This window comes from Drosophila montana, unplaced genomic scaffold (genome assembly GCF_035044405.1).
Source record: "Drosophila montana isolate Dmon_TW-CO22-7 unplaced genomic scaffold, ASM3504440v1 contig_329_1, whole genome shotgun sequence".
NCBI classification, from domain to species: Eukaryota; Metazoa; Arthropoda; class Insecta; order Diptera; family Drosophilidae; genus Drosophila; species Drosophila montana.
This window is the reverse complement of record NW_026998183.1, coordinates 263,855-280,614: the sequence shown is the minus strand read 5'-3', so window position 1 is coordinate 280,614 and position 16,760 is coordinate 263,855. Positions and strand designations below refer to the sequence as shown.

Genomic DNA, 16,760 nt, shown 5'->3' with positions numbered 1-16,760 from the left:
ACAAAATAACTTCAGACACCAGTCCATTGCAGCCGACGTGTAACAATGAAAGCGACAACATTAATGAATTTTGCGCAAATATTGATACTTAAATAAATGAAGAGTATAATGTCGGGCCAGGTTTTGGCAAGCAGGCAACTGACGAATATACTGTACTGATAGATCAAGATATTTGAGTAGCAAAAGTGACAATACCACACGTCAGAGACAGCAGATGACTATTAGATTAACTGATACAACACCATTTCATTGTACACCCAGACGTCTTATTATTAAAGAGAGATAGTGGCCGAAATTGTTGAGGACTTATTAAAAAAAAATATAATACGGCCTAGTGCGGCTCCATATGCATCTCCCATTGTTCTAGTAAAAAAGAAATCGGGAGAGATTCATATGTGTGTTGATTATAGAGACCGTAATTAACATACTGTTCGTGATATTTTATTTATTTATTTACTTATTCAATACTAGCGGGTATAACCCGGCCTTGCCCGTGGCACGTATGTTATAAAATCAATGTTCTCAAACAAATTCGAAATGATTTTGAAACTGATCGGACGGTAAACAAATAACTTTCTGTTTGTGGTGGAGGCGTCGGATAAGTAAAAATAGTCGTCTTCAAATCAAACAATGGTTTTTTGCTTTAAATTGTAGTAGGTTTTATTTCACTTGTGGCTGCATATAACGAACTTTACATTAGAAGTGATTTGCATTTTCTTGTGTCAAAACGGTTGAGGTGGAGTGGAGATCGTGGGGAGAGTTCTGAGCGTACTTTGGATCCTATTTGAGAGTGAGTCTCTCTCAGTGAGTGAGTCTGTCTCACTGAGTGACTCTCTCACACTGAGTGAGGCTCAGTCGATGCTGTGTTCAGACTAGCAATGAACTGGCATGAACATTCTCCCCCCCCCTGGCAATATGCAGATTGCAAGGATTACTATTGCGTGCATGTGCCAGAGAGTATCCATCCAAACTTAGTATTTTGAGCCATCGGCAGACCGCCTTGGCTCGGGAGGATACCTGGTAGGATGATGTCTGGGTAGACGTCGGCGCCGAGTACCAAAGGTACTGGAGATGGACGGAACCAGTCGTTGTCCGCCAAAGCGACGTTGCTAAACGGGTCCTTCATGTCCGCTCTGATAGCTCGGGCTGGAGTTATGCAGCTGAGTTGCGGGTCAGCCATTAAGACCACCTCTCGAGACATCTGAGTTGTCTTGGAGCGTAGCACGGCTGTGCACGCTCCTTCTGCGCCAATGCGTGTGACGGAAAGGCCATAGGCCCTTGCCACGGTTGCATTAATGCGGCTTACTGAACAACATGGATCGATCAGAGCCCGAGTCACAAGGGTCTTTTTCCCGGTGTCGAGCAGCACTATGGCGGTGGGCAGTATACTGACCCCCTTGTGCTGGAGAAGGGACGTAAGCGACGTCCGTATAGTAGCACGTCTCGGGCTTGGGGGTGATGTGCCGCTGGAGGGCGAGGAGCCAGAAGCTCTTCTTGTGGGCCTGTTGTCTGACCGAGAGGGTCGAGCGCTGCGGGGATCACGCATGTGGAGTAAGGTGTGGTGGTCCTTTTTGCAAATTTTGCACTTGGCTCCACTGCGACATGATTCCCCTGAATGCTGATGAGCCAGGCAGTTGGAGCAATATTTGTTAATCAAAACGGCTCGGAGACGCTTCTCGGGCGTGAGCTTCAAGAAGCGCTGGCACTTGCGTAGCGCATGGATGCCTCTACACACCCGGCATCTAAAAGAGTCCGTTCCTTGGCGTTGATTGGATGCCTTCGCTGACGGTGCCATGCTGGTTCTCTGCAGAGGTGTGAACTGGAGAATAAGATGTAGGAAAGGTGTTATTATATGATGGTTTTGTTTTGAAAGAGGGATTAGTTGCCTTTAAGGATTAGTCGGTGGTGTTATTTGCCTCAGTAGGAAGAAGGACCAATTTGGCTATTGGCCTTCGGATGACACAACGAGCGGTAAGCACGTCCACTACGCGGACCTTATCATCTGTGCCTGGGCAAGCCAGCTGGACTCGGCCAAGGCGCCATTCATTTATTGGTAGGTTATCTTCCTTGATAATCACCATATCACCGACTTGGAGGTCCCTTGTAGGGGACTGCCATTTGTTTCGCTTATGGAGCTCTTTTAAAAATTCTTTTTTATCAGGCTAGATTTTAAGAAATCTAATTCTGCTTGTAGCTTTTGGGCTGTTGCCCAAGTAGGTGGTGGTGATTTTGTGTATAATAGCCACTTAATGTGGGCTATTCTTTTATTTATTTTAGTTTTCTGACCACCGCTGTGTTTTCCCATTGGCGCACTCTACTCAGTCAGTAATTTGTATTTTTCCGGTCCACGATCCTCGTCATCTGCCTCCAGGCAGGGATTTATTTATCCTCTTTTCTTTGTGTTCGACTGCCTCCAGGCAGAGATTTATTTATCCTCTTGTTTTTCTACTGCCTCCAGGCAGGGAATCGTGGTCCTGTCACGGTCGCCATGTAATGATGATATCTTCCACTTGTATAGTATTGTAAGTGTTCCACTTATAAATGTTTCAAACTGATAGATAAAGGCACGTCAGTGCTGTTTTGCATTGTTCATAAGAATGATTTTATTCTGAGTCAATATAATCACTAACCAAAAAACATATAGACTGGACATGCCGTGTACAATAGGTGGTCTCCAAAAATTGGTTTGCATGTGGTCCAACGAGCGAGTAAGATATACATATGACATCTTTTGATCGCTCACACTACAGGAAACTCCTTTGACTTACTCTCTTCCATATGATTTGTGCGATAGAACGGCATCGCTGTTTTTTATCTCGCTCCCACTACAGGAAACTGCTTTGGCTTACTCTCTTCCATATAATTTGTGCGATAGAACGGCATCGCTGTTTATTTTTATCTCGCTCGCACTTACTCTCAGTGCTCTCAATGCTCTCTTTATGTCTAGGTACCGTTTAAATGTTTGTGTGTGCATGTGGCCGCACAAGCAAAAATGCCCACAAATTCAATTTTTGTCAAAAGTCGGTGGCATTTCTTCCCTTTTGAGGGGACGAGTAATATGAAATCATGAAAGGGTTTGCCAAGTCGATGCGAAATTCTTTCATTTTAGCTCGGTATTGCTGGAAAGGGTACCTAAGCGTTGGCATGTGTGCATTTTAAAGTTTTTGGACTTGCTATTCACGCATACTTGCGTATTTTGTATTTGAATAGAAGCATTTATGCGCATGTGTGCCTGTTGGTCCCTGCCTGCCTGTCCGATCCAAATTTCACAATATTTTGTGATTTCTGAATTTCGAGCTCTGCGCACACACACACACAGACACAAATGTGTGTGAATGGGCAGATCATGGGCGCAAAAGAAAATATCATTTTTGGCCCGCGGTTGTCGCGCACCCTTCTTTTTTTAATTTTGGGGTTGAATCGATGAAAAAATGTTGACCCCTCAATACCTGCAGATCCAATTCATATACATATGAAAAAGCTAAATATTTAAAGACAATAAAATTATGAATACTATAAATATATAATTGCTCTTATTTTGTATTTGGTATATTTGAATATTTTAAAGATTTTATTTTTTACACAATTTTCCTAAAACTAGTTAAGTGATCAGTCACTTGACCTACATATGCAGGTACAGGTGCTTGGCAAAATTTTACCCTTTCCACCCAACGGGCTGCTGCAGGGGTTCAAACCCAACATCATAAAAAGAAGGGTGCGTGACAACCGCAGGCCAAAAATGATATTTTCTTTTGCGCCCATGATCTGCCCATTCACACACATTTGTGTCTGTGTGTGTGTGTGCGCAGAGCTCGAAATTCAGAAATCACAAAATATTGTCAAATTTGGATCGGACAGGCAGGCAGGGACCAACAGGCACACATGCGCATAAATGCTTCTATTCAAATACAAAATACGCAAGTATGCGTGAATAGCAAGTCCAAAAACTTTAAAATGCACACATGCCAACGCTTAGGTACCCTTTCCAGCAATACCGAGCTAAAATGAAAGAATTTCGCATCGACTTGGCAAACCCTTTCATGATTTCATATTACTCGTCCCCTCAAAAGGGAAGAAATGCCACCGACTTTTGACAAAAATTGAATTTGTGGGCATTTTTGCTTGTGCGGCCACATGCACACACAAACATTTAAACGGTACCTAGACATAAAGAGAGCATTGAGAGCACTGAGAGTAAGTGCGAGCGAGATAAAAATAAACAGCGATGCCGTTCTATCGCACAAATTATATGGAAGAGAGTAAGCCAAAGCAGTTTCCTGTAGTGGGAGCGAGATAAAAAACAGCGATGCCGTTCTATCGCACAAATCATATGGAAGAGAGTAAGTCAAAGGAGTTTCCTGTAGTGTGAGCGATCAAAAGATGTCATATGTATATCTTACTCGCTCGTTGGACCAGATGCAAACCAATTTTTGGAGACCACCTATTGTACACGGCATGTCCAGTCTATATGTTTTTTGGTTAGTGATATAATGCACTAAGCCTATGGATACATGTATACCACTTACCAAATAACATATAGATGGGACATGCCGTACTAGAAATTTGGTCACCAAAAAAAATATGCATCTGGTCCAACGAGCGAGTAAGATATACATATGATATCTTTTGATCGCTCACACTACAGGAAACTCCTTTGGCTTACTCACTTCCATATGATAAAAGGAAGAGCGAGATAAAAATAAACAGCGATTCCGTTCTATCGCACAAATCATTTGGAAAGTTCGTTTTTTTTTGCGATGATTTATCGATAGAAATATCGGTGTTGTGAAAAATTTGAATGTGTTCATTATCATAAACAGCTGATATTGCAACGAAGGCAAGCGGTAACTTTAAATTATAATTTTAAATTTTAATATTCCCACAGTTCTGAATATTTAAAATTGGCCATATCCCGAAAAGAGTCCATTAAATGAAGCCCCTACTTCGGGGCCGTATTACTTGACTTGGAAGGAAATCTTTGTGGTGCATATGTTAATTAAAGCAAGTCGATCAGCTGCTTATGTAAAGAAGCGGCACTTTTGCAACTCGCATGTTACCGACAGCCGATGGAGCACCAATATGTGAAATTTGAAAATGTGACATTTCTTAAGCATAGTGGACAAAGGCTTTAAGGCTATTAAAATTTTTGCCATGCCAGCATCTTCCCATTAATTTCAACATATCTGAGAGATGCTCCTATCCTACACTGTTCCATACAACATTTAGCCGATTATGTTTTGTATATCCGTAAACAATCGTCAAGCCATTTTAAAAGTTTATTTAAAATGTCTGACGAGCGTGCAAGTAAGTATTGAAGACAATATGATATATTTATATTTATTTAATTTTTGTGTCTATGGGTGTAAATTCCCACATATATGTATATGTATGTAAATGAAGATGTCAGAGCAGATTAAGCAATCCGGGTGCACTGGGGGATGGACTCACATCCAATCTAAATTGAATAACCTCACCCGGAAATTTGAGTAAGATTTTATGTTGCAGTGGAAAATAGATTAATTGAATATATTTCTGACAAGAAAAACAATACAATTGGACCGAGTAGAGGAGCTCCATATACATGGGTCCATAATAAATTGACCAAATATTAGGCTCGTTTAAGAGCTATGCTGCTGTCACGGTGGATAACCATGGTAAGTTGTAATAATAGTGTTTAATTATTTAGTTGGTATGCGTATTATATTTTGCATATTTTACCGAGTACCTTCAAATATACAACAGTTGCCAATTTTATTATTAATTCATATTTTTGGGGCTTTTTTTGACAACTATCAGTTGTAAATATGTTAGTTGTTCGAAGTTAGCAATGTGAACGCAGTTTCACATCTTCATTTCATTAGTTTCCCGAAAATATACTCAGTGTAAATTGACCATTACTTGCGACTGCAAGTATCCACATTAAAAATATTGGATTTAAGTCCATGATCTATAAAAACAGTAGTAGACGCTATCATGCACCCGATTTTTGAATGAACTAATAATTCAGTTCGCATAAGCATTCGTTGCACGTGACATTATTGGCAGCATCGATAGTTTGGGTAGTTTTTTTGCATTCTTTATTATCGGCCACGCCGATATCTTGTCAGAGTATCAGGGGTGAAGCCGCCACACAGCGTCTTCTTCTTCCAATTAATGGAAGAGTGGCAACGCCGGGCTTGCGATCCACGGTTCCGAAAGGGGAACGAAATGTTATTGTCCGCCCGATTCGGTCCTAAAGAGATTATAGGGAGAGCGGATCGCATGCACTAATGGCCTTGGCCTTCATTGGGGCCCGTTGACCCAAGAATGCAGCTGTGCATATGGGCAGCAACGGTGACCACCAAATGTATGCGTGTGCCGAAATTCGGCACCGATGATGTTGATGCCCAACAATTTATAGCAGTGGAGTTCGACTTGGTCAGCGGTTAACGGCAGGCGTGTTGTGCACAAACGCACCTTTGAGATAAATTTAAAGAACCCATAAATTAACATTATGTAATGCAAATAGAAATAGAACAGACATACCTGCAGCAGCCTGTTGGGCCGAAAGGGCCCAAGCACCTGGACCAGCATATGAAGGTCAAGTGACTGATCACTTAAATAATTTAAGGACCAGCGGAAATTTGTGAAAAAAATGAAATCTTTAAAATTTTCAAATTTACCAAATACAAAAAAGGAGCGATTATATATTTATAGTATTAATAATTTTATTGGCTTTTTCATATATGATTTTGATCTGCAGGTAATAAGGGGTCAACATTCATTTAACCATTCAAACCCAAAATCTAGTGCCAGTAATGATATTTTCTTTTGCGCCCATGATCTGCCCATTCACACATTCGAAATTCAGGCATTTTTGCTTGTGCGGACACACACACACAAACATTTAAACGGTACCTAGACATAAAGAGAGCATTGAGAGCACTGAGAGTAAGTGCAAGCGAGATAAAAATAAACAGCGATGCCGTTCTATCGCACAAATCATATGGAAGAGAGTAAGCCAAAGCTGTTTCCTGTAGTGTAAGCGATCAAAAGACATCATATGTATATCTTACTCGCTCGTTGGACCAGATGTACCGATATTTTTTGTGTCCACTTTGGTGACACGGCATGTCCCATCTATATGTTCTTTGGTTAGTGATTCAAGCGATGTATGTATCGATAGAATAAGGGAATTTATCGGTGTCGGAAATAAGGCAACATCAATAAAAAGGAGGAAAGACGGCACTAATGTTTGAGCGGTTGAACTGAGTGGAAATTAAGAAAAATTGTAGCATAAAGATAAAATATGAAAAGAGTACGAACTTTACAAATCAGGTGTGGGGTTTGCCCAGTAAATCAAATTGTAAATATAGAAAAGGTGGATAATTTGGTCGATGCGGCTCCAAACTAACATGTTGAGAATGTGGCCTGTTAGCAGGTTTCGAGACAAGCAACGCCGACAACGTGGCGCCGGCCTCCGATGAAATTCTGGTAAGAAACAAAATAGCAGAACAACCGTTATGTACAGCACAAAACTTGAACAACGCAAATGCAGACTAATTATGCGAAATAGCGGAAAACTATGTGACCGATGTGACTCGCACTGAGTCAGTGCAAAAAGATGCTTTGAGCATTAAAGATGTTGAAGCTTTGGTACGTGCTTCCTCTGGTGACGATAACTAACCTGTGTCAATTTGGACACGCGATTTCGAGGATATTATGGACCTCCACAAAGTAAACTTGATGAAACGATTTATTTATGCTAAACATCTGCTGGCCGGATCTGCCCAATTATATATGAACAATACTGGAATCTTAACTTGGAAGGACATGACAGAGGAGTTAATCCATATCTTTTAGGGTTAGGGTGAAAACTTGGGGCATTGGGAAGCAGATGGAGTTAAGAAAAAAGAAAAAAAAGAAGAAAGCACTCTTCAGTATTTCGTTGCGATGTGCAGCATAGCTGTGCAAGCAGAGTTGGCAACGAATGACGTCATTCAGTTCATTGTGAAGGGACTGCAATTATCTTGGCGCTAACAGGCGCTGCTGCATTTTTGATTTATTGTACATCGCTGGATGAACTGCTTGAAAAGCTCCTCAATCGATCAGTTTCGTGAAAAGCCAGCAGTTGCTGTTGCTAGTGCTGAAGGTAGCGGAAATACTAAGCCGAGGACATCTTTGGTTCAACAAGAAATAAGGTGCTTTAACTGCCGTCAGTTGGGGCATCGGATAACTGATTGTAAGCAGCCAAAAAGACCCGAGGGAGCCTGCTTCAAATGTTGGAGCACCGAGCATCAGTATCGTCAGTATCGACGACAGGGGGTTAATGGCTGCACAGTGATGCTACAAGAAGAATCCAAATCTGGAGAAAAATTAGAGGAGTGTACGACAATCGCTGTAACGCAGCTGTTTGATTTATGAGTAGCGCCTGGTGAGCAGAGATATTATATTCGTGCTTTTATTGATACCGGTAGTCCAGTAAGTTTCATTGATGAATCATAAGTTTCACAATCTTTAGTATTAAGACCATGCTTTGAAAAATATTATGGATTAGGAGGAAATATTATCCCAATAAAGGCCAGATTGATTTTAATTTATGTGGTAAGATCCAAAGTATTACCCAGCAACGTGTTATTCGGCCGTGATTTCTTGACAAAAATGAATATTAAATTAGTTTATCAAAATAAAATGAAAAACGCAAATGATAATAATCAATCTTTGTTCACCAATACTATTGATAATGGGAAAATAAATAATCTACCGTCTAACAAAATAACTTCAGACACCAGTCCATTGCAGCCGACGTGTAACAATGAAAGCGACAACATTAATGAATTTTGCGCAAATATTGATACTTAAATAAATGAAGAGTATAATGTCGGGCCAGGTTTTGGCAAGCAGGCAACTGACGAATATACTGTACTGATAGATCAAGATATTTGAGTAGCAAAAGTGACAATACCACACGTCAGAGACAGCAGATGACTATTAGATTAACTGATACAACACCATTTCATTGTACACCCAGACGTCTTATTATTAAAGAGAGATAGTGGCCGAAATTGTTGAGGACTTATTAAAAAAAAATATAATACGGCCTAGTGCGGCTCCATATGCATCTCCCATTGTTCTAGTAAAAAAGAAATCGGGAGAGATTCATATGTGTGTTGATTATAGAGACCGTAATTAACATACTGTTCGTGATATTTTATTTATTTATTTACTTATTCAATACTAGCGGGTATAACCCGGCCTTGCCCGTGGCACGTATGTTATAAAATCAATGTTCTCAAACAAATTCGAAATGATTTTGAAACTGATCGGACGGTAAACAAATAACTTTCTGTTTGTGGTGGAGGCGTCGGATAAGTAAAAATAGTCGTCTTCAAATCAAACAATGGTTTTTTGCTATTGATTGTAGTAGGTTTTATTTCACTTGTGGCTGCATATAACGAACTTTACATTAGAAGTGATTTGCATTTTTCTAGTGTCAAAACGGTTGAGGTGGAGTGGAGATCGTGGGGAGAGTTCTGAGCGTACTTTGGATCCTATTTGAGAGTGAGTCTCTCTCAGTGAGTGAGTCTGTCTCACTGAGTGACTCTCTCACACTGAGTGAGGCTCAGTCGATGCTGTGTTCAGACTAGCTATGAACTGGCATGAACATTCTCCCCCCCCCTGGCAATATGCAGATTGCAAGGATTACTATTGCGTGCATGTGCCAGAGAGTATCCATCCAAACTTAGTATTTTGAGCCATCGGCAGACCGCCTTGGCTCGGGAGGATACCTGGTAGGATGATGTCTGGGTAGACGTCGGCGCCGAGTACCAAAGGTACTGGAGATGGACGGAACCAGTCGTTGTCCGCCAAAGCGACATTGCTAAACGGGTCCTTCATGTCCGCTCTGACAGCTCGGGCTGGAGTTATGCAGCTGAGTTGCGGGTCAGCCATTAAGACCACCTCTCGAGACATCTGAGTTGTCTTGGAGCGTAGCACGGCTGTGCACGCTCCTTCTGCGCCAATGCGTGTGACGGAAAGGCCATAGGCCCTTGCCACGGTTGCATTAATGCGGCTTACTGAACAACATGGATCGATCAGAGCCCGAGTCTCAAGGGTCTTTTTCCCGGTGTCGAGCAGCACTATGGCGGTGGGCAGTATACTGACCCCCTTGTGCTGGAGAAGGGACGTAAGCGACGTCCGTATAGTAGCACGTCTCGGGCTTGGGGGTGATGTGCCGCTGGAGGGCGAGGAGCCAGAAGCTCTTCGAAAGGTCCGGCAAAGTCTACACCCGTATGTGTGAAGGGTCGGGAAAAGGTTGATCTCGCCCTTGGGAGCTCGCCCATAAGTTGGGTCTGGAGTCGTCTGCGGTGTATTACACAGACCTTGCAGGAGTTTATGGTAGATTTTACCAGGACCTTGAGCTTTGGGATCCAGTATTTTGCTCTTATGAGGCGCATTACCAACTGATTGCCTCCGTGAAAACAAATGAGGTGGGTAAATCGGACCAGGAGGCGTGAAAAATCACAATTGGCCGGAATGATTATGGGGTGTCGCTCATCATAGCCTAACGAGGTTGACGCTCTCACCCGTGCACAGGATCGCAGAATACCCCTTTGATCGATGAAAGGGGTTAAATTGCGAATGCTGCTTGATCCTTGAATTGGCTTCTTATCGAGCAAACAGCTATACTCCTTAGGATAAGCTTGGCGTTGAGTATACTCGATAAGTCGGAACTGAACTCTCGTAAGTTCTTCATTACGGAGCTCGGCGGGAAAGTGGATCGCTGGATTTCTACAGCGCTGGATAAAGCGACAGACATATGCGATAACTCGCAATGCCTTGTCGAATCTGGAGAATCGTTCCAGAAGGTTATAGGAGGGTAGCTGTGAGACATTGCACTTCACTGCGCGTTGTTCAATCTCTGTCTCAAGTACCGTAACAGGAACTGGCCATTGGGTTTGTGGTAGTTGTAACCATTCCGGTCCATGCCACCACAAAGTGCTGCCTAATAGGTCCCGAGGAGAAACCCCCCGACTAGCTAGGTCAGCTGGGTTATGTTCGGATCGAACATGGGACCATTTGCCATTGGTTGATGTTATCTTGGCTACCCGATTAGCCACAAAGGTAGACCATTTGCATGGAGGTTTATCCAACCAGGCAAGAACAATAGTGGAGTCTGTCCAATTGAAATTTTCTCTACTCTGGATGGGGAGCTGAGGAATAAGAGCCGTGGTGAGCTCGGAAAGAAGAACGGCGCCACACAGCTCTAAGCGTGGTAGTGATACCGTCTTAACTGGCGCGACTCTCGTTTTTGCTGCGAGAAGGTGAGTGGAGATGCATCCGTTGATCTCGACGCGCAAATAAAGTGCAGCACCATATGCGCGCTGGGACGCGTCGCAGAAGCCGTGAAACTGCACCTTTGCCTTTTGCTGAAAATCGACCCATCTTGGAATACGGATCTCTTCGAGAGAGGGATAGTCGGTTAGGAAGTCATGCCAACGTTGAACGAGATCTTCCGGCAGGGAATCATCCCACCCCAGCTCTTGGAGCCAGATCTCTTGCATGAAAATCTTTGCTCGAACTATCACAGGTGCTAGCCATCCAGCAGGATCGAACAATTTCGCAATCTGTGATAGTACTTCACGTTAGTGAAGGCTGAGATACCATTTTGGACGGAGCAAAGAAAAACTGGTCTGTTGTGGCTTGCCATCGAATGCCTAGCGTTTTAGCGACGCTGGCCTCTTCGATTTCTAAGAAATCCGCACACAGTAAGTGGTCCCTTGGTATTCCTTTTAACACTTCCTTTGTGTTGGATGTCCACTTTCTCAGAGGGAACCCGGCTCTGTCGAGTGCCATGCGGAGTTCTGCAATGGCTGAAATGGCTTGTTGCTTCGTGTGTGCCCCTGCTAGAACATCATCGACATACATATTCAATTACATACAATTTTCAATTATGTCGGATGCGATACGACATTGTTCTCGTATATCACGAGCAAGTTGATGGAGGACCCGAATTGCGAGGTATGGGGCACAGTTTACCCCAAAGGTAACTGTATTGAGTTCGAAGTCGCAAAGTTCTTCGTTCTCATTGCGAAATAGTATTCGTTGGTAGGGCGTATGTCTTGGATCGACCTGGATTTGCCGATACATCTTAGTTATATCGGCATTGAAAACGTAGCGGTAGAATCGCCACTTTAGTATCTGAATCGTCAGATCGGATTGGAGTACTGGTCCCGTGTGTAGGATATCATTGTGGTCGATAATTTGCCATTGGTAGACGGGCTGGAGGCGCTAAACGCAACGTGGAACACTTTGTTGCTGGTGCCATCGAGCTTAACTTCGAGCATGATGCGGCAAGTCACGACATTGTGAATCCGCTGTCTCATTGAGATCTTGATGAGATTTATCATCTGGCTTCGCCCGCTCTCCCCGCCGCACTACATGTACAATCCGAGTCAAGACGATAAAGACCAACACAATGGGCACCATCAATGTCACTGGGCCTGTTAAAATCCACCCGAAAATAGTTTCCTGGCCCAGCAACGTGCCACATATATTAGGATGGGAGCCGCCCGTTAGTATCCGCAGCACAGACATCTATCTGCGAACTCCTGTGGAAATTCGGGTCCGCTAACTGGAGATTTGGCAGGGTTGTCAATAAACTTTGGGGGATCGAACATGATGGTAGATTCCCTGCCAAATGTGGTAGGACGTAGGCTGATGCCTCGATTTGGATACGAGGCTTGGAAGGAGAGCCAATACTAAAATGGCAGAGCTTGCGAGGCTGGGCTGCAACAGCTTGATTTAATCCCGATACTTGTGCCTGTACGGATTTGTAGGTGGAAGAGTCGCTCGGAAATAAATGTTGCCTCTGATCCCGAGTCGATCAGTGCACGAGCTGTATAATTTACACCCAAATGGCGAACATATATAACAGCCGTACTTAGGAGAACACCGTGGGTATTAATTGCAACATAATTGTGAACATTCATTTGTTGGGATGGAGTGGACTGTATGGATTGATTGAAGGGAGCTGTTGCTTGTGGCATGGAGACTACCGTAGGGCTCAATTGTGGAGTGTCACTACGATGCAAGAGCGTATTGTGACGACCCTTGCACGTAAAACAATTGTGAGCACTTGTGCAATCCCTTAACTGATGACCCCTAGCGAAACAGTTCAAACATAGTTTTTGCTGTTTGATGTAAGTTGCCCGTTCGCTGACGGGCATTTGGAGAAATCGTGGGCACAGACGGATAGGGTGATTCTCCCTGGAGCACAATTTGCAGGCTTGCGGCTTGTTAGCGACCTTATTCTCAAATGAGTTAAGCCTTCTAGTGGTAGGAGGTTCTGTTCGAACAATTCTGGAGTGCGCTGGAGTATTTGCGCTTGGCTTAAGCTCTTCTATCGCTTCTAGAATGCGATAGCGTTCTAAGAGAAAGGCGTTCATCTCAAGCCAAGATGAGATGTCGTTTTTTCTGGAGATGGACTGTTCCCATAAGGAGAGTGTTAATTTGGGTAATTTGGAGGAACATAGGAACACGAGGATACAGTCCCAGTTTTCTATGTTGATTTCGGATAACTCCAGAGCTGTTAAGCAACCTTGAATGGTGCTCTGAAGTTCCTTAATTGCCGTTCCAGACTCTTGGGAGATTGGCTGCAGGTTGAAAAGAATCTTGAGCTGGCTGTTGACTAACAATTTTCGGTTCTCAAAACGCTCAGTCAGATTGGCCCAGGCTGATCGGAAGCCATCGTTAGTCAAAGGTGACTTCGATACAATCGCCTGAGCCTCACCGCTGGTTTTCGCATTGAGATGGAATAATTTCTCGACCTCTGATAACCTAGGATTATTTATGTAAATTGCGGTAAAGAGGTCTCGAAATGTGGGCCAACGTATGTAATCTCCGCTGAAGATTTCTGTGTCGCAAGGAGGTAAGCGACACCCGGTGGGAACATATGTCGGAATGGTGGACTGAGCGGATGGTCTATTTTGGGCGTTAGCGGTATCGATTTGCTCGCTAAGTTTAGCGGCGCATCTCTCATATACCATGTAACAATAGTCGTACTTGGACTGCATAACTGAAATGGTTTCCATTGAACCGGCTTCCGAGATTATTGTTGAGCCGACCTCGTACTCTTTTTCAACCTTGTCCCACAAGGCTCGCACTTGGTCCCGACGGACCTGGCACGTATAGAGAGACGGGTCAGAGCCTCCAGGAGTGTTTATTTTTGCCTCAAACTGACTTAGCCGATCAGTGACAGCAATAAACTTGATTAAGGCCGCGTCTGTCATATTTTGGGCCGTTTTGGTATTAGCTCGCGTGGAAATCGGACTAGATCTTGTGCTAATGGTTGCCTTAGTGCGTCCGACTGCAGTGGTCAGGGATGCTTCGCTTTTAGCTTTGGACGGCGGGCGACTGATTTTTATCAGTGGACTTGGCCTCGAACTAAGAGGTGCCTTAACAGTTCCCCTTGGCGTGGACGCGGATGATTCGCTTTTAGTCCGGGACGATGTTTCCCTTTCGACTCTAAGGGCTGCTGTTGGAGACGGAGAAGTTCTGGAGGTGCTTGCGGACGGAACTGCTAATTGATGCTTTGTTTCTTCCCCTTTGCCAGTTGGCATACTAGGCGGAAGCGATTGGGTAGGAAAACAAAGGTGCTCGCTTCTAGTAGAAGAGGTTGCGATGCTTAAAACAAAGAAACACTGGAATGCCGAGACAGGTAAATAATCGAGTTTATAATTCGATTGAGATTGCGGAAGATTTAAAAAATTTTGCTTGAAATTAAAAATTTATTTGATTTGATCAATTTAATTAATAAATTTTTAACTTGGTAATTTAAAAAAAATACGATTATTTATTGAACAAGGGAAATAATAATAAAGAATTTCGATGCTCGTTTTCGATAATTTTATTATTATATTAGTCTTTAAATACGGTAACGGTTGGTTTACTTTTACTTTTTTGTGGTACTCATAAAATACCCACTATTGTGGCTGAGTACACACCGCTGACAAATGTAGAACTTCGAAGTTAATGTGTAGTGTTTTTGTTTATTTACAATAAATTAGTAGTATTATTAATCTATTAATTATGATTGTTGTGTTTTTATTGGTGCGTCTCGGAACAAGAGTAATTGTATGGGAATGTGTGCAATTGCATAAAAACGTGTAATTGGAGTACGGATCGGCAGCTGTTTATTTTTACATATGTGTGTGGTGTGTACATACGCACTTACGCCGGTTGTAATTGCAATGTGTTATAATTGTTATAATTATTCTATTGTATATTGTGCACTTAAAAATATTATATGTGGACACGCATAGTACAGATGATTTGTGGATTTATTTATCGGATGTGTGTACTATGTGGTTGCACAAATATATTCGGTTGCACTATGCAATAAATCATCAGTTGAGAAATTGAACTGGAGTTTTTATTTATGTTTATTAAATAATAATGTTAAATATAGTGTCTATTCAAAATGCATATGGGCAATTATATTCGGATTGAATATATGTATGTACGTATGCATGTATGTACAATACGTGCTGGTGACCCTGGTGTATGTTTGTGTGTCGGACCAAGAACATGAATTAACAATATTAATTAGGAAACAATATTGTGGAGCAACTTGTCGGATTAAATGCGGACACGTAATTAATTTTTTTTTTCTTTTATAGTTAGGAAAGTGCACGAGTGCGTACGTATGTACATACAAAAAAAATGTTGAAGTGGATTTCTTTTGTAGTTGGAAGTAACTACCACAAAATTTAACTAAACTGTTTTTAGTTTTTATCGGATAATTTATATATATTTGTATATATATATAATATATATATTTTCAGAAAATTGCCGATCACTTTTCTTAAAGGAAAAAATATGGCGGATATTGCCGAATATATATATAAAGGAAATTTTGTATTTACTTATCTTTGCCAAAAAAACTTGTGTAGGGGCGAACGGTTTATATATATCCGGCTCGAAGGACCAATAGGACCGTTGATCCATAGGTCGCTGGTTCATATCCGGCTCGAAGGACCAATGTTTGTGGTGGAGGCGTCGGATAAGTAAAAATAGTCGTCTTCAAATCAAACAATGGTTTTTTGCTATTGATTGTAGTAGGTTTTATTTCACTTGTGGCTGCATATAACGAACTTTACATTAGAAGTGATTTGCATTTTTCTAGTGTCAAAACGGTTGAGGTGGAGTGGAGATCGTGGGGAGAGTTCTGAGCGTACTTTGGATCCTATTTGAGAGTGAGTCTCTCTCAGTGAGTGAGTCTGTCTCACTGAGTGACTCTCTCACACTGAGTGAGGCTCAGTCGATGCTGTGTTCAGACTAGCTATGAACTGGCATGAACACTTTCATGCAAACGTTTTCCGCCAATTTACCACTGTTACGAGTGGAATTTCCCAAATCGCTGAAATACGTATTCATTACATTCTTATGTACAGCTTTGAAAATAAGTTTGAAGCAAATCGGACACAATTTAAAACTTCGCACAAAAAATCTTTGAGTCGCATTCCACCCGAAAAAGTTTGGATTCTGCGAAAAGTGTGAAACACGTATCAAATGATTTTTCTTATAGATCTTTGGAAACGAATTTGAGCGCGAAACGTCACCCACCAAATCTCTGACCTCCATTTCCACCAAGGAGGATCGGATTTTTCGAAATGTATGAAACAGCCCTTAAATGAATTTGAACAAAGATCTTTGAAAATAAGTTTGGGGCCTATCGGATGGTAAACAAAAAACTTTCATACAACCGTTTTCCGCCAATT

At 42.3% G+C, this 16,760-nt stretch overlaps 2 protein-coding genes across 2 annotated transcripts in view; one reads left to right on the top strand and one right to left on the bottom strand.

Moving 5' to 3' along the window:
- LOC135434357 (uncharacterized) overlaps positions 1-16,760 on the top strand; it is an 86,480-nt gene that overhangs the window by 13,009 nt on the left and 56,711 nt on the right. Inside the window, exons 7-8 of the mRNA XM_064690913.1 lie at positions 4,886-5,304; positions 5,401-5,654. The gene's annotated coding sequence lies outside the window, so the exon portion shown is untranslated. The remainder of the gene's footprint in view (positions 1-4,885; positions 5,305-5,400; positions 5,655-16,760) is intronic.
- LOC135434354 (uncharacterized) lies at positions 661-15,973 on the bottom strand. The gene is made up of 2 exons (XM_064690911.1): positions 15,906-15,973; positions 661-1,819 (listed from the first exon to the last, which is right to left on the bottom strand). Exon 2 carries the CDS (start codon positions 1,793-1,795, stop codon positions 935-937), a length of 861 nt encoding a protein of 286 aa, XP_064546981.1. The 5' UTR covers positions 1,796-1,819; positions 15,906-15,973; the 3' UTR covers positions 661-934.